The sequence below is a fragment of the Oncorhynchus nerka genome, linkage group LG8 (genome assembly GCF_034236695.1).
Source record: "Oncorhynchus nerka isolate Pitt River linkage group LG8, Oner_Uvic_2.0, whole genome shotgun sequence".
Lineage (NCBI taxonomy): Eukaryota > Metazoa > Chordata > Actinopteri > Salmoniformes > Salmonidae > Oncorhynchus > Oncorhynchus nerka.
Window position 1 is genome coordinate 47,759,092 of NC_088403.1, and position 18,937 is coordinate 47,778,028.

At 42.5% G+C, this 18,937-nt stretch overlaps 1 protein-coding gene across 1 annotated transcript in view; it reads right to left on the reverse strand.

The window, feature by feature from the left end:
- The window catches only part of efnb3b (ephrin-B3b), a 129,924-nt gene extending 111,491 nt beyond the window's left edge, over window positions 1-18,433 (reverse strand). The window contains exon 1 of the mRNA XM_029666706.2: window positions 17,233-18,433. Coding sequence (XP_029522566.1) covers window positions 17,233-17,381 — 149 coding nt within the window. The 5' untranslated portion in view covers window positions 17,382-18,433. The remainder of the gene's footprint in view (window positions 1-17,232) is intronic.
- Between the last annotated feature and the right edge of the window lie 504 nt (window positions 18,434-18,937).

An 18,937-nucleotide genomic window follows, 5' to 3' on the forward strand; every position in this document is an offset into this window, starting at 1 on the left:
TCATTGTTTTTGAAAGAAAAGCACATTTTCTGTCCATTAAAATAACATCAATACAGTGTATTGACACGTCTACACTGAAATACAGTGTATTGTACTGAAATACAGTAGTTTTTTCAAATGGAAAATCTACATAGGCGTACAGAGGCCCATTATCAGCAACCATCACTCCTGTGTTCCAATGGCACGTTGTGTTAGCTAATCCAAGTGTATCATTTTATAAGGCTAATTGATCATTAGAAAACCCTTTTGCAATTATGTTAGCACAGCTGAAAACGGTTGTCCTGATTAAAGAAGCAATAAAACTGGCCTTCTTTAGACTAGGTGAGTACCTGGGTTCGATTACAGGCTCAAAATGGCCAGAAACAAAGAACTCTCTTCTGAAACTTGTCAGTCTATTTTTGTTCTGAGAAATTAAGACTATTCCATGCGAGAAATTGCCAAGAAATTGAAGATCTCATACAAAACTGTGTCCTACTCCCTTCACAGAACAGTGCAAACTGTCTCTAACCAGAATAGGAAGAGGAGCGGGAGACTCAAGTGCACAACTGAGCAAGAGGACAAGTACATTAGAGTGTCTAGTTCGAGAAACAGACGCCTCACAAGTCCTCAACTGGCAGCTTCATTAAATAATACCCAATACAAATCTCTGGCAAACTGAGTAGCATGTTTTTGTTACTTGAATAGTTGTATAGTTTAGGTCAGACACTGTGTAAAATATTTGCAATGCCCTCCTTAGCATGCCCTATGGGATTTTACATTTACATGTTAGTATTGCTAACCTTTGCATTACAGAGTATCAGTGGGGTTTGTAAACAGCGCCCCTTGTGTTCAGTTCCGATATGACCAAATATACATTTACATTTAAGTAATTTAGCAGACGCTCTTATCCAGAGCGACTTACAAATCCCGGTATTACACAAGGTCGGAATGAAGGGATGACAATCTGGATACTTCCCAAGCCCACTCCCTGCCTGCCCTGTCTGTCCGCCATCCCTGCCCTCTCTGACTGGCTGCCGCCTTACTGGTTTCCCTCTCAGTGAGCCGGCTGTGTGGTGCAGTGGCCAGCCTGTTCTTTTTTTTGCCACATCAGCTGAAAGCTCTTTTCACAGCTCCTGTTGCTCTCAGCTCGTAAACTCTCTCTCTCTCTCACACAGAACTTGGCTTTTTTTTTACAACCGCACGGCAGTTAGAGGAGGAAAATGAAAAGGGCCTGCTGCTAGAGATATTTTAACATGCCGCTTGGAGACTAGCAGATCCCCATACACTCTCTCTCTCCCCTATTCTGCCCGCTTTCTTTCTCTCCTCACTTTTCTTCATTTTCTCCCTCTCTCACATCGAGTCCTCCCCCTCTCGTCCCATCTCCCTCCCCCGTAGGGTGCACTCCAAAACCCCTACTCGTCTTTTTTTAGAACCCTGAAACTTACAGTAGATATTCTCTAATCATTTTGCCTAAGGATCTGTCTGACTAAGCTTACTGCTTTTCCTATACACTCTTATCCACACAACAGAAAATACCCTTAATGGAAAATACATCATTCATGTACAGTACAGGGAAACCTAAGGATGGATTTATGGTTGGAACTAGGTTTGATTCTACCAATTTTAAATAAGCGCTAACAAATAACTGTTTTCATAAGACCTATAGTAACTTTTTTCTCCTCCTCTTCTTCATTCCTCCTCTCCCTCCCCCTCCCAAATAGATTTCAAACATTTTCGGAGACCCTGCTGTGTTCCGTTTTTTTGTACTTGCAACGCTTAGCCTAGTTAACCAGCCTTTTATCCCGCGCCAATTAGCAGACGATTAATTAATTATTGAGAATCTGGAAGGGGGATTAATTTTTAATGTGTGTTTGAGAGGGAAGCGTTGTAGTACAAGTCACCGCGAGCAGTTTAGGGGAGACGCCCACTCACACCGGTGTTTACCATCATCTACCACAGTAGAGAGAGAGAGACGCCCACTCACACCGGTGTTTACCATCATCTACCACAGTAGAGAGAGAGAGAGACGCCCACTCACACCGGTGTTTACCATCATCTACCACAGTAGAGAGAGAGAGACGCCCACTCACACCGGTGTTTACCATCATCTACCACAGTAGAGAGAGACGCCCACTCACACCGGTGTTTACCATCATCTACCACAGTAGAGAGAGAGAGACGCCCACTCACACCGGTGTTTACCATCATCTACCACAGTAGAGAGAGAGACGCCCACTCACACCGGTGTTTACCATCATCTACCACAGTAGAGAGAGAGAGACGCCCACTCACACCGGTGTTTACCATCATCTACCACAGTAGAGAGAGAGACGCCCACTCACACCGGTGTTTACCATCATCTACCACAGTAGAGAGAGAGAGACGCCCACTCACACCGGTGTTTACCATCATCTACCACAGTAGAGAGAGAGAGACGCCCACTCACACCGGTGTTTACCATCATCTACCACAATAGAGAGAGAGAGACGCCCACTCACACCGGTGTTTACCATCATCTACCACAGTAGAGAGAGAGAGACGCCCACTCACACCGGTGTTTACCATCATCTACCACAGTAGAGAGAGAGACGCCCACTCACACCGGTGTTTACCATCATCTACCACAGTAGAGAGAGAGACGCCCACTCACACCGGTGTTTACCATCATCTACCACAGTAGAGAGAGAGACGCCCACTCACACCGGTGTTTACCATCATCTACCACAGTAGAGAGAGAGACGCCCACTCACACCGGTGTTTACCATCATCTACCACAGTAGAGAGAGAGAGACGCCCACTCACACCGGTGTTTACCATCATCTACCACAGTAGAGAGAGAGACGCCCACTCACACCGGTGTTTACCATCATCTACCACAGTAGAGAGAGAGAGACGCCCACTCACACCGGTGTTTACCATCATCTACCACAGTAGAGAGAGAGAGACGCCCACTCACACCGGTGTTTACCATCATCTACCACAGTAGAGAGAGAGAGACGCCCACTCACACCGGTGTTTACCATCATCTACCACAGTAGAGAGAGAGGGAGGTAAGAGAGGTAGAGAGAGAGAGGACCAATTAAGGCTGATCGAACAGCCCCAAACCCTTTAACAACTCCCAATCCGATTGTACACACTGGAGCATCCCAAAAAAAAACAGCATAAGCTAAAATCCCATCACATCTAATAAAGCCATTTATCTTGTATCGCGTGTGTGTTGGTGTGTGTGCAGAGACCCAGCCAATGTTACCCAACACCATCTACCTGATGTGTTTTCGTGTTGTAACAGCATTAGCGACCAGCGCTCCTTCCACTTCCCCTCCTAACAGAGAGTAATAACAGATTCGATCTTTCATTAGCCCAGTGTGTAGTTGATAATGGGAGATGCTGGGATAAGGATGAAGGATGTGTGTGTGTTCTAGGATAAGGGTAATGTATAGTGCCTTCAGAAAGTATTCACACCTAATTTAAAATGAATTCAATTGGGATTTTGTGTCACGGGCCAACACACAATACCCCTTAATATCAAAGTGGAATTATGTTTTTACAAATTAATAAAAAATGAAAAGCTGAAATGTCTTGAGTCAATAAGTATTCAACCCCTTTGTTATGGCAAGTTCAGGAGTAAACATTTGCTTAACAAGTCACACAATAAGTTGCATGGACTCTGTGTGCAAAAATAGTGTTTAACATGATTTTTTAATGACCTCCTCATCTCTGTACCCCACACATACAATTATGTATTAGGTCTCTTAGTCAGGTAGTGACTTTCAAACACAGATTCAACCACAAAGACCAGAGAGGTTTTTCAATACCTTGTAAAGAAGGGCACCTATTGGTAGATGGGTAAAACATAAAAAAGCAGACATTGAATATCCCTTTAAGCATGGTGAAGTTATGAATTACCTTTATACAACGGGTGGGTCTAATCCTGAATGCTGATTGGTTAAAATCGCATTCCAGCCGGTGTCTATTCCACAAGTTACCACCGGCTAAATCTATGACGTTAAAATTAACTCTGTTCCATCTGACTACGCAATCCACTGTCTCATCAACCCAGCCAGGGAAGTAGTAAACTTGATCTCCACTATAAAAATCATCAAGAAATTCTCACATTTCTTTTAGGCTAACATTTAGTTTTCAACAGCGGAGATGTGTATAAACCTTGCTGTCTGTCTCGCTGACATTTAGTTTTCAACAGCGGAGATGTGTATAAACCTTGCTGTCTGTCTCTCTGACATTTAGTTTTCAACTGAGGAGATGTGTATAAACCTAGCTGTCTGTCTCTCTGACATTTAGTTTTCAACAGAGGAGATGTGTATAAACCTTGCTGTCTGTCTCTCTGACATTTAGTTTTCAACAGCGGAGATTTGTATAAACCTAGCTGTCTGTCTCTCTGACATTTAGTTTTCAACAGAGGAGATGTGTATAAACCTAGCTGTCTGTCTCTCTGACATTTAGTTTTCAACAGAGGAGATGTGTATAAACCTTGCTGTCTGTCTCTCTGACATTTAGTTTTCAACAGCGGAGATGTGTATAAACCTAGCTGTCTGTCTCTCTGACATTTAGTTTTCAACAGCGGAGATGTGTATAAACCTAGCTGTCTGTCTCTCTGACATTTAGTTTTCAACAGAGGAGATGTGTATAAACCTAGCTGTCTGTCTCTCTGACATTTAGTTTTCAACAGCGGAGATGTGTATAAACCTAGCTGTCTGTCTCTCTGACATTTAGTTTTCAACAGAGGAGATGTGTATAAACCTAGCTGTCTGTCTCGCTGACATTTAGTTTTCAACAGCGGAGATGTGTATAAACCTAGCTGTCTGTCTCTCTGACATTTAGTTTTCAACAGAGGAGATGTGTATAAACCTTGCTGTCTGTCTCTCTGACATTTAGTTTTCAACAGCGGAGATGTGTATAAACCTTGCTGTCTGTCTCTCTGACATTTAGTTTTCAACAGCGGAGATGTGTATAAACCTTGCTGTCTGTCTCTCTGACATTTAGTTTTCAACAGAGGAGGTGTGTATAAACCTTGCTGTCTGTCTCTCTGACATTTAGTTTTCAACAGAGGAGATGTGTATAAACCTAGCTGTCTGTCTCTTTGACATTTGCAACACTGTTTCACTATTCAAAGGGGTCGGGAGTCAGGATGAGACAGACAGGCAGGCAGGCAGCGTTTCTCAGCCAGTCGAAATCATGAACCAGCTTGCATCCTTTTTATGGATATATACAAAGAAATGTCAATTGAAAAAAGGTCAAACGAATCAACGTGCAGCTAGTTTGCAGTCTTTCCAGCTTGATTGTGTTAGCTGTGTTGTTGGCTCTGAACTACAGTGTCCTGACGAGAGAGCACATTTTCTATGCCAGATAAATAAATAAAAATCGCAGCTCATTGTGATGGAAGTATGCAAATAAATGTCACTAGAAAACAGCTTAAACAAACGCAGCTACTGTTGTTGTTTTGTCTGCACGGTTTGACGTGACTGTAAGTTAGCAGTAGTTGGCTAGCTAGCAAACAAAGGATAAGAACATTGCCAGCCAGTGTTAATATGTTGGTAACCCGTTGTATAAAAGTGATATTGCCCCCGAAGCCAGTGTTTTGGAGGATATATTGGCACGGCTTGACTTCGTCTCGGGCCTAACAACACCCGTGCCAATATATCCTCCTAACACCGGCTTCTCTGGCATTACCACTTAATTGGATGGTGTATCAATACACCCAGTCACTACAAAGATAGTTAGGAAGGACGCCTCTCAGTTGCCATAGAGGAAGGAAACCACTCAGGGATTTCATCATGAGGCCAAAGGTGACTTTAAAACAGTTAAGAGTTTAATGGCTGAAAAAACTGAGGATGGATCAAGAACAATGTAGTTACTCCACAATACTAACCTAAATTAGCAAGTGAAAAGAAGGAAGCCTGTACAGAATAAAAATATTCCAAAACATGCATCCTGTTTGCAATTACTGCAAAAAATGTGGCAAAGAAATGAACGCTTTATATTCAGGATATAAAGTTATGTTTGGGGAATATCCAACACATCACTCGTACTACTCATATGTTCAAGCATGGTGGTGGCTGCACCATGTTATGGGTATGTTTATCATCGGCAAGGGAGTTTTTGGGGATAAAAATTAATGGAATAGAGCTAAGCACGGGGAAAATCCTAGAGGAAAACCTGTTCCAGTCTGCTTTCCAACAGACGCTAGGAGACATTAATTTTTCAGCAAGACAACCTAAAACACAAGGCCTAATATACAACGTAGAATTTTTCTAAGTGGCCTAGTTACAGATCTTCAAGACGATTTTATGTAAAAACTATGTCAAGACTTGAAAATGGCTGTCTAGCAATGTTCAAAGAATCATGTGTAAATATTGTACAATCGAGGTGTGCAAAGCTCTTAGCACTAGAACCGTCGATCTGTCTAGCAAAATGTCTATCTAGCAATGATCAACAACCAACTTGACCAAGGTTCAATAATAAAAAATAAAATAATATATCTGCTGGCAGCAATTCTGGGGTTCAAGCTGTGGGGCCACTGTTCCACCATCAGGACAAATAGGACACAACATCCTGCCATGAGATACTTCTGTACTCTTTACCACACTTGCCAAATATCGCAACATAAAATGTAACAGATCATGCGATATGCACATTTTGGACGATTTGTAATGATGTTGTCTTCTCCAGAACCACTAGTCCGATCGGCACAAACTTTGGTGTATAGCGTCTATGGGATGTACATCTTCAAGTCGTACTCAAACAATATGGCCGCAATAAGCCAATGATCTTGCATGAAAGATTTTGTCCTACAGCATCCCCCATGTGGCCAAACTGAACCATACTTTACAGATTAGCTCCACTCATATCCCTTATCATTATTAGATCAAAATATATCAAACATGTGACCGTTATAGCACTACAATGTGGTTGATCTGAATGTGCCTGCATATGTTGAGTCTCGACAGTGTTTGGAACATGCGTGCCAAGTTTATTTACTGTACGAATATCCGTGTCTAATTTATATGCATTCATGTGCCAGACCACACCCACGTGAATGTTTATTGTCAGTAGCGGCCATGCTGTTTGACATACTACTCTGGGAAATCTTGCATTGAGAGAGGCCTTAGTCTGTGGATGCCATTTATCAAGGTTAATTTAGATCAGCCCAGTTCCGGATGAGATGTAGGTTAAGTGTTTGTCACAAAACATTCTTAATGGCAGAATATCCATCATGGCGAACCTTATGACTGATATCCCTTATCATTTGTGCCAAATGTCATCACTCTGAGTCAAACAGATCAAGAGAGATAAACATGTGCCTGTTATGGCACCGCCGTGTGGTCCATCTGAATATGCTCACATATGTGGAGCGAGTGTCTGGAACATGTGTACCAAGTTTGGTTACAACGCGAATATCTCTGTCTGATTTATATGCATTAATGAACCAGACCACGGCCACATGAATGTTTACTGGTAAGTTGGTATGTTGTTTGACGTCCTGTATTAGTCTGGAAAGTATTGCGTTTAGAGACCTTGGTCCATAGATTCCATATATCAAGGTTCATCCAACCGGTATAATAAGAATCCTAATAGTGAACCAGAAGAAACACAACCGGGTTTCACCACAATCGCTACCTGAAGCCCTAATCATGTACAAACGTGGTACAACACACTCTACATGACCAAAAGTATGTGGACAACAGCTCATTGAACATCTCATTCCAAAATCAAGGGCATTAATATGGAGTTGGTTCCCCTTTTGCTGATGTAACAGCCTCCACTCTTCTGGGAAGGCTTTCCACTAGATCTTGGAACATTGCTGCGGGGTCTGCGGTCACCCCTGCAAATGAGTGGATTCAGCTACTTCAGCCACACCCGTTGCTGACAGGTGTATAAAATCTAGCACACAGTAATAGATTCTCCATAGACAAACATTGGCAGTAGAATGGCCTTACTGAACAGCTCAGTGACTTTCAACGTGGCACCATTATAGGATTCCACCATTCCAACAAGTCAGTTTGTCCAATTTCTGCCCTGCTACAGCTGGCCAGGTCGACTGTAAGTGCTGTTATTGTGAAGGAGAAACACCTACGAGCAACAACGGCGCGAAGTGGTAGGCCACACAAGCTCAAATAACAGGACTACCGAGTGCTGAAGCGCGTCAAAATTCTGTCAGCTTCTACACTCACTACCGAATCCCAAACTTTCTCTGGAAGCAACGTCAGCACAATAACTGTTCGGCGGGCGCTTCATGAAATAGGTTTCCATGGCCGAGGAGCCACACACAAGCCTAAGATCACCATGTGCAATGCCAAGCGTCGGCTGGAGTGGTGTAAAGCTCGCCACCATTGGACTCTGGAGCAGTGGAAACACGTTCTCTGGAGTGATGAATCACACTTCACCGTCTGGTTGTCCGACAGACGAATTTGGGTTTGGCGGATGCCAGGAGAACGCTACCTGCCCCAATGCATAGAGCCAACTGTAAAGTTTGATTGACGATGAATGATGATATGGGGCTGTTTTTCATGGTTCGAGGCCCTTTTGTTCCAGTGAAGGGAAATCTTAACGCTACAGAATACAATGACGTTCTAGACAATTCCGTGCTTCCAACTTTTGGCAACAGTTTGGGGAAGGCCCTTTCCTGTTTCAGCATGACAAAACACTGTGCACAAAGTGATGTAGCGCCGGAGAAATACTTATATATTGAATCCATTATGAATTCAGGCTGTAACAACAAAATGTGGAATAAGTCGAGGGGTACGAATACTTTCTGAAGGCACTGTATGTCTCGGGGAGATTCTCCCAAGGCGATTGTTCTGGTTCAATTCCTGTTAATTTAAGTATAACGTGTATTGGCACTTGTCTTAACTCATATCGATTCCACCCTTACTCCTCCCAGACTTCACCATCTCTCTCCTTCACTATCTCCCACTCTACCTCATCTGACTGTTTTTCTCCCCATCTATCCAACCTCCCTTCCCCTTCCCTCACTCTCGCTCCCTTCCTCCTTTTTTCACATACATTCCCTTATGTTCCAGCCATTCCACCCCTTTTAATAAATCCAGCCTTACCTCCCTCTCCTCTCTACACCCTACACCCCCCTCCTTTCTCTATCCTACCTTTAGTCACAGTGTCCCCTGCTGTGTAGCTTTATAATCAGCGTCTGAATGGGACACGTTTTTAATTTGCCACGTCTGGCCACCGGGCTCTGAGAGGACTGGCAGAAAGAGAGGGCCGGTGGAAAATGACAGGAAGAGATGGAGCAGCACTGTAACCAGGTCCAGAGTTTTAGTGAAGTCCGGCCACCGGGCTCTGAGAGGACTGGCAGAAAGAGAGGGCCGGTGGAAAATGACAGGAAGAGATGGAGCAGCACTGTAACCAGGTCCAGAGTTTTAGTGAAGTCCGGCCACCGGGCTCTGAGAGGACTGGCAGAAAGAGAGGGCCGGTGGAAAATGACAGGAAGAGATGGAGCAGCACTGTAACCAGGTCCAGAGTTTTAGTGAGGTCCGCTAAGGGGGGGGTTAAGATCAAATATCTTGAAAAATATATTGAAATACGAAATGACTTGTATTAAGCAAAATTGTCTGCCAATGACGTTAGACATTTCAGCTTTGTAAGAAAAGAAAAAACACATTTTAAGTGAATTATCACTCAATACCTTTAGATATTTAGCCTTGGTTATATTGAACTTTTTTTGCAGTGTACAAGTTTAGATAGCTGGCTAGACTAACTAGACTAATTTTACCAATCTAAAAAATATTAACTGACTAATATCATGGGCTAATTTTGTAACTGTCAGTGAGTGACATAGCAAGAGGAAAACTGCTGATGCACAACTAAGTTCAGAAGTTTCACCTAGTGTATTCTACTATTCTAACTCTAAGTTAGAATAGTAGAAAGTTGTAAGTTGAAATCCAACAGTAAGTTGAGATCCCAACTGGGTTTCCAAATTTAATGAAAATAACAATATAAACCATTTCCCCCAAAAAATACAGAGGTCTGCACCTCAGTGTCCCCATATGTAGTTATGGCGGGTAGGAGGGAGAGAGATAAGAGAGAAATGGACTAAAGGATGGAAATAGACATGCGCATAAAACACACAGAGAATCTCACTGCCAAAACTGCTCTGCCTGCGGCTATGGAATCCTGACCTGTTCACCGGACGTGCTACCTGTCCCAGACCTATTATTTGAACATGCTGGTCATTTCTGAACATTTGAACATCTTGGCCATGTTCTGTTATAATCTCTACCCGGCACAGCCAGAAGACGACTGGCCACCCCTCACAGCCTGGTTCCTCTCTAGGTTTCTTCCTAGGTTTTGGCCTTTCTAGGGAGTTTTTCCTAGCCAACGTACTTCAACACCTGCATTGCTTGCTGTTTGGGGTTCTAGACTGGGTTTCTGTACAGCAGTTTGAGATATCAGCTGATGTACGAAGGGCTATATAAATACATTTGATTTGAAAACACTCTTAGGAAAAAAATGTGCTTTCAGGAACCTAAAAGGGTTCTTCGGCTGTCCCCATAGTAGAACCCTTTTTGGTTCCAGGTAAAAAAAACTTTTGGGTCTCTCTGTAGAAAAGGTTCCAAATGGAACCAAAAAGGGTTCTCCTATGGGGACTTTTTTTTCTAAGAGTGTAGTCTGCCGATATGTACTTACCACAGTGGGAGGCCGTTCCTTCTCTTGCAAGATCAAAAGCGCTACCTGTTGAGTGCCGACCCGGTGGTGACAAACCTGACGTTTCTTGTAGAATTGCAATGCTCATCAGTGGCCAACAACTTGGCTTTGAGCCAATCAGAGAGCACGATCCCCCGTGTGGGGAGCCAAAAGGAGTTGTGTTTTTTTCCCCCACGGGGGACCAGTATGAAAAGCCTGTCGGGCTGTATCACCGCCTGGTACGGCAACTGCACTGCCCGCAACCAGAGGGCTCTCCAGAGGGTGGTGCGGTCTCCCAACGTATCACTGGGGGCAAGCTACCTGCCCTCCAGGACATCTACAGCACCCAATGTCAAAGGAAGGTCAAAAACCACCTGAGCCACTGCCTGTTCGCCCCGCTATCATCCAGAACAGTACAGGTGCATCAAAGCTGGGACCAAGATACTGAAAAACAGCTTCTATCTTCTCAAGGCCATCAGTCTGTTAAATAGCCATCACTAGCACATTGGAGGCTGCTTCCCTATAAACAGACTTGAAATCACTGGCCACTTTAATAATGTTTACATATTTTGCATTACTCATCTGTATTCTATCCTATTCAACTGTATCTTAGTCTATGCCGTTGCTCGTCCAAATATCTATACAGTTGAAGTGGGAAGTTTACATACACTGAGGTTGGAGTCATTAAAACTCGTTCTTCAACCACTCCACAAATGTCTTGTTAACAAACTATAGTTTTGTCAAGTCGGTTAGGACATCTACTTTGTGCACGACACAAGTCATTTTTCCAATAATTGTTTACAGACAGATTATTTCACTTATCATTCACTGTATCACAATTCCAGTGGGTCAGTAGTTTACATACATTAAGTTGACTGTGCCTTTAAACAGGTTGGAAAATTCCAGAAAATGATGTCATGGCTTTAGAAGCTTCTGATGGGCTAATTGACATAATTTGAGTCAATTGGAGGTGTACCTGTGGATGTATTTCAAAGCCTAACTTCAAACTCAGTGCCTCTTTGCTTGACATCATGGGAAAATCTAAAGAAATCAGCCAAGACCTAAAAAAAAACACTGTAGACCACAAGTCTGGTTAATCCTTGGGAGCAATTTCCAAACGCCTGAAGGTACCACGTTCATCTGTACAAACAATAGTACGCCAGTATAAACACCATGGGACCAAGCAGCCGTCATACCGCTCAGGAAGGAGACGCATTCTGTCTCCTAGAGATTAATGTACTTTGGTGCGAAAAGTGCAAATCAATCCCAGAACAACAGCAAAGGACCTTGTGAAGATGCTGGAGGAAGTAGGTACAAAAGTATCTATATCTACAGTAAAACGAGTCCTATATTGACGTAACCTGAAAGGCTGCTCAGCAAGGAAGAAGCCACTGCTCCAAAACCGCCATAAAAAAGCCAGACTACGGTTTGCAACTGCACATGGGGACAAAGATTGTACTTTTTGGAGAAAATATTGCCGTTTTTAAGCAAGTTTGCTGTAATTCTACTCATTTTTCCATGGGCGGAGAGGAAAATGAAGTGTTTTTAATATGATCTCTGAGTGATAAAACACGCTTTGCTGCAGGAGGGACTGGTGCACTTCACAAAATAGATGGCATCATCAGGTAGGAAAATGTTGTGGATATATTGAAGCAACATCTCAAGACATCAGCCAGGAAGTTAAAGCTTGGTCGCAAATGGGTCTTCCAAATGGACAATGACCCCAAGCATACTTCCAAAGTTGTGGCAAAATGGCCTAAGGACAACAAAGTCAATGTATTGGAGTGGCCATAACAAAGCCCTGACCTCAATCCTATAGAAAATTTGTGGGCAGAACTGTTAAAGCGTGTGCAAGCAAGGAGGCCTACAAACCTGACTCAGTTACACCAGCTCTGTCAGGAGGAATGCGGCAAAATTCACCCAACTTATTATGGGAAGGCTATCCAAAATGTTTTACCCAAGTTAAACAATTTAAAGGCAATGCTACCAAATACTAATTGAGTGTATGTCAACTTCTGACCCACTGGGAATGTGATGAAAGAAATAAAAGCTGAAATAATTCTCTCTACTATTATTCTGACATTTCACATTCTTAAAATAAAGTGGTGATCCTACCTGACCTAAGATAGGACATTTTTACTGGGATTAAATGTCAGGAATTGTGAAAAACTGATTTTTAAAATTGTATTTGGCTAAGGTGTATGTAAACTTCAGACTTCATCTGTATATTCCTTTACTTTGATTGTGCCTATTGCTAGATATTACTTGTTAGATATTACAGCACTGTTGGAGCTAGAAACACAAGCATTTCGCTACACCCGCAATAAGATCTGCTCAACATGTGGATGTGACAAATTTGATTTGAAAATGTATGCACTCACTAGTGTGAGTTGCTCTGGATAAGAGTGTTTGCTAAATGACTAAAATGTATTCACATGACTTTACAAACACATTTCATTTGTTTTATTTGATGACTTTATTATTTAATTCCAAGTCATCTCATCTCTATAGAGCTGCTGCTGTCTGACAAAATCTATATTTTAGTAGTTCTTCAGAGTAAATAAGGCATAGTGTTATGACTGCTGAATACCAACTATCAATCACTTAGATAATGTATTTTCAGGTTGAGATACCTTGTGAAGCAACTTCTCTCTATCCCTCTACATTATTCTGTCTCTTACGTAGCAGGCGTAAAAGAAACACACAGACCAGACAAGTAGGCACGCAATGGACTACGGTCATTGTAGTTAATTACCACATTTTCTGTGCTAAACTATGTAGACTATTGGCCTGTTGGAAAGGATTTATCTCTAGAGAACTGTGCAATGTTCACATTGAGCCCACAGAAAGAAAGAAAAACTAAATGGAATTCAAATAATTGAACCGACGTTGGTCAATGAGTTGTTTAAAAAACGGAAAATAACCAACACTTGTTAAACCCTCAGCACTACTGTTAGCTGAACATCTTTGCCCCTCCCCCTTTGAGGCATAAGCTACTGTATTTTTTTTTATATATATTTTTTATTTAACCTTTATTTAACTAGGCAAGTCAGTTAAAAACAAATTTCTTAACAATGACGGCCTACCCCGGCCAAACGTGAACTACGCTGGGCCAATTGTGCGCAGCCCTATGGGACTCCCAATCACAGCCGGATGCGATGCAGCCTGATTTAAACCAGGTACTGCAGTGACACCTCTTGCACTGAGATGCAGTGTCTTAGACCACCACACCCCTCGGGAGCCCTGTAAGTCTACTGACATTACAAGCATGAATCAGAAATTAGAGAGAGAGATTTTATAAGAATGGATTAACGTTTCAATGCTAGTTAAGGATACTATAGTTGTCACGCTTCACATTGGATTTATTAACTACAAAAAGGCAAAACGTGTTTTTATTTGAATTCTGGTGCAGGTCTGTACACAAGCTTGTTAGCTAGCTAGCTGTGGTTCAACGTTAAGACAACTCTCAGAAGTTCAAGCACATTCAAAGTTCCATCATAGAAGCCGCTCTTCCGAGCTATAATTCAGATAAGGCGTGTCATAACAAGATGTCCAGCGCTTCAAGCCAAGTCTCCTCTACCGCCTCCACACTTTCTCACCCTCTCCCCACCAGCAAAATGGCAGTCGCATCTCGCGCCCTACACTTGTCTGTCCAATGCACGTAAACAACTATAGCTTGCCCTCTCCATAGCTAGCTTCTCTATCCGCACTGATTGGTGAAGTCATTTAATCTCCAGCTAAATGTAAAAATATATATATATTTCAGAGGTTTAAAAAAAAGGAACAATAAACCCTTACTTTTTGGGGGGTTCGAACGGCTTCAGAACTAATATTTTGTTGATCGGAACAGAACGGAAAGAAAATAATAATGGTTCTCTTCAGAACAAAACGATTGCAAAATATTTTTCGTTCCAACCCCTGCCTTAAACTAAGAAACACACAAGGACATGTCTTGCCCAAACAACACTACTGCCACCTTCTGATTTGGAGTATTTCCATTTAACAAGGCTGAGTAGCTCACGACTTCAAGGTCTTGGCTGTGTGAACACAAAAGAAATTTACTGCCAACACTGATTCAGATGTGCTAAGTACTGTCAGCAGTACGTTTGACAATCATATCGGCGTGTCTGAGCTATTAAAGAAAGAAAAAGAGGCATAAAATGAGAGAGAACGAGAGCGATAGGTACAATGGGAGAACGAACGAGGCAGCGAGAACGTCCACGAAGCAACAGAAAAATGTGACTTGAAGAAGACACTGACAAGCGGAGAGAGGGAGAGAAGGGCAGAGGGCGAGGAAGGAGACGGTGCAGTTGGACACCCTAAACTACAGTTGCCAGTGCATTTGCTCCAAACCCAAAATGTGAACCATGCATGCACTTCAGCATGAATTGACTGATTTGTCCTGGCTTTAGATACCAGAGCGTGATCATTTTGACAGAATACAAGAAATATAGTGTGCGTATGTGTGTGGGGGGGGGTGTGATTATTTCCGGAAACACTTGTTAACTTGTAACAACTTGTGTAAATCACATTGTATTAACCATGTAAGAACACGCCTTCCATGATTTAACTGAGGAAAATGACAAGGCAATAATTGTGTGCGGAAACTTTGTGTCTCCTCCGCCTAAGATTGTCTCTTTCCATGACCTGAGTGGGCACAGGGGAAAATGTGAAAGTGTGAAACAGTAACTAGTGTGAAGTAGCTAGTGTGAAAGTCACCGCGGTTATCAATTAGCTCTAGGCCGAGGCATAGGACTTTACTTACCTCACAAATGGAGGTAACAGAACTAACAAGTAAAGTGGCAAGTCTATTAAATTAGAATCAAATCACACGACACCCTATCAACAGAGCATTAGGCCCACTCACAAAGTACACAGCCTACACTCCTTCAGTGAAAACTACCCTCCCGTGTCCAAGGCAGAGGCACCCATCAGATGACGACGCCCACCACTGACAAAGACCCTGTGCGTCTCAAATTGCACCCTATTCCCTATACAAAGGGAATATGGTGCCATTTGGGACGCAGGCCCTCATTAGAGGCTTATGCCAAGAACTACAATGGCGCAGAATTAGATCCCCCTTGTTGCAGCATCTGTCGAATGAAGATAGGCCCCGGAGTAGCCGACGACCACATGGAGGCATTAAAAGCCTATTCATCTTAAAACAGCCCTCGGCATCTGTAGCCCGGCCTAATAGCTGCACTGCTGCGCATAACCTACATTCCGTTCCAGACCAGCTATGGAGTCTCAAGGTTTGGAGTAGGTTACCTACCACACACACACCATCGCCACCAGGTGTCAATTCAGACGCATGGAAATTGGTGGAGGTGTGAGGAAATGGAGGTAAGGTGATCTCGGTCGTTAGTCAGAGTGGTAAATGGGAGGTGTTTTAAATGGCATTTCTCACCTACAACGGACTTTCCTTTTTACACAGGGAAATTGCAAATGAGTTGAATGTGTTATGAGCAGGCAGTCTATTGTTAATCAGTGCCAACTTGGTCTACAAGGCTACACAGTGTCTAGATTAGGCTACTAAGATTAATATTGTTTTATCACGCAGAGATCATATTAAAAACACTTCATTTTCCTCTCCGCCCATGGAAAAATGAGTCGAATTACAGCAAACTTGCTTAAAAACGGCAATATTTTCTCTATGCCCCATGGCAAAATGAATAGAATTGAGCTCTTAAAACTGCACATGTGGTGGGTATGCAGACTGGAAGCAACTCGAGCCCCCTCATGATAAATTCAGACTTGTTGTGTCCCCTACCCCAATCAAAGTTGCCCATCCCTGAAATAGATTTAGCCACGGGCCGATTTTTTCTTAGGGGATGGTCGGGTGCAGGAACATATTTACAAATCATTTGTAGACTGCAAATTGACAGCAAGAACCCCAAACAGATATAATATTTGACTAAAACTCAAAGGTTTTAACCTTGGTAACATTTGCATACATCACGGGTCTCTATTATGCGTGGGAATTACTTGGGAACAGATGTACAACATTCTAATCACTTGGAGCTTATTTCCTGGTGTTTTTAAGTATTTTATATAATAAATGCAACAACAGGCGGGCCAGTTGGGGAACCCTGCTACTGCCTGTAGGTTCAACTCAACCCTACCCATAAATGGTTTGCATGACAATAGCCAAACGTGTATGTAGTCCTATCTACATTAATTACAATGTAACAACTAGATGAAAAGTGTCACTTTGAACAATATTGATTTCAATGGGTGATTGCAATTGATATGCTATATGGTAGAAACATTTGGGAATGATAAAAAATGCAGGCCATTCGATAAGCATCGAAAGGAAAACGCGTTTTCTTCGAAATATTGTCTTAAAATCCCTCAACACACACACTCAATACAAACGGGCATTTACGAGTCTGGGCCACGTAAAAGCCCACGCCGCCTTTAGCCTTGGATAACTCGACAATGGAGAGAGAGAGAGAGAGCTGAAGTCGTTATTACACACCCTCCCTCTCCAAACTTCATTGAGAGCTTTCTCCACATTATAAAGATAGGCCTATAATTATCGTTTACAAACGACTGCAAAGTAATCCCATAGGCTGCACAACTTTACTTCCGAAATACCTTTTGTTCAATGAATTCCAGTAGATAGGCTCCATGTTGCTCACCGCCGTTCCCAGTAAATCCAGTAAGAATATCAGGACAAATCCCAGTTTACTCCCACTTCTCCGACACGCCATTGCAACTCCACAACCCCTGTGATTTAACCCCATTTAAAAATAAATGGTATATTTTCTATAAGGATGTAGATGGGGTGCTGTCCAAACAAAGGCTATGGCCGTGTAAGCTATAGGTGAGTCACTCAATGCGCGAGGAGGAAATATCGTGCCTTGGGCAACCGCATGGATATAAAACGAATAATAGAGCACACAATGTAGTAATTGACAACTACGGCAGAGAAAGTTGCTCTAGCTGTGTTCAATGGCTTGAGCACCACTCCCCTTCTTCCACAAAAAATAACTCCCGTTGAATCGATTTCTATCCGGATTTGATAGGCGCTCGAGGAGAGCTATTTTCTGTTGCGTGTTGGTGTTTCCTATAATTGTGTTTTCCAAACAATGTTCCCTTGTTCTCTTCGCCGATTCTCTTCGGTTACTCTCCCATTCCTTTCTACTTCTTATTTTCTTTTGAGTTTTTACTCCGATAAATAAATTGTAGTTTCAAAAGATTCGAGACATGAGCGCAAATGCTGTGTTTAAAAATAGAAGTCTTTTCCCCCCGGTTTTAGAACAGTAGCTCCATCAGAAGGACGTGTTGATGCTCGCTGGTCGGTGGATTTGTCATTGCACGGTTTGATCCACACTGCGCGTCCTTTCTCTTCTCTTCCAGTGAGTAAATCAATATCCTTTCCCAAACGATTTGTAAATGAGACTGGCAATTCAAACAAACGAACTCAGGTGGTGTTGACAAATCCAGCAATCAATTTATCACATAACACATCAAAACACTGGACTAGAAAGAGAGCTGAAGGCTAGAAGATTTCCAGCCTATTCAACTTCAGCCTTTACCAGACGAACAAGAGCAGAATAAAACTTTGAATAATAAATCGAACTTTAACTCATCTTCGTATGTTATAGACTCGCCTGTCTGATGTGGCGAGTCATTTGGAATCTGGATAGCTTCCAATGGTTTCCATTCGATATGTCCCCCGTCTCACTAGTTCAAAATCCCACTCGTTTGACTTGCCTAACGCTCGGAGCACATTGACAGACTGACTGCTTGTTTGGGAAAGGGGAGGTGTATGTTCGAATGAAAAAAATCCCCATCTTCCGACTAGCAGGCAGGCGCACTAATGGATTGAAATTCTCTTTCAGCTTTTTTTTCTTCTGGTCGAGTCGGTTTTAGCCCTCCCTCAATTTACATATAACCCCTCCTCCACCTGTGGGGTAAACTCAGGTTTAAACTCAATTCAGCGGGCTTTATTGGCACGGGAAACATATGTTTACATTGACAAAGCAAATGAAATAAATAAAACAAAAAGTGAAATAATCAATCAAAAATGAACAGTAAACATTACACTCAAATTTCAGAGGAATAGACATTTCAAATGTCATATTATGGCTATGTACAGTGTTATGATAGCTGATATTTTCTGTCCTTTTCAAACACGCAAAAGCGACCCACCCTCTCCCTCTACTTCATCTGTTCGCAGACTCCAACAAACAGTCGCTCATTCACACTATCATGCATGACAAATGCTGCGATTTTTTTGGGGGTGAGAGAGTTTGTGAAAGGGCTCGAGCGCCCCCAATGTGTATTTCTTCATGTT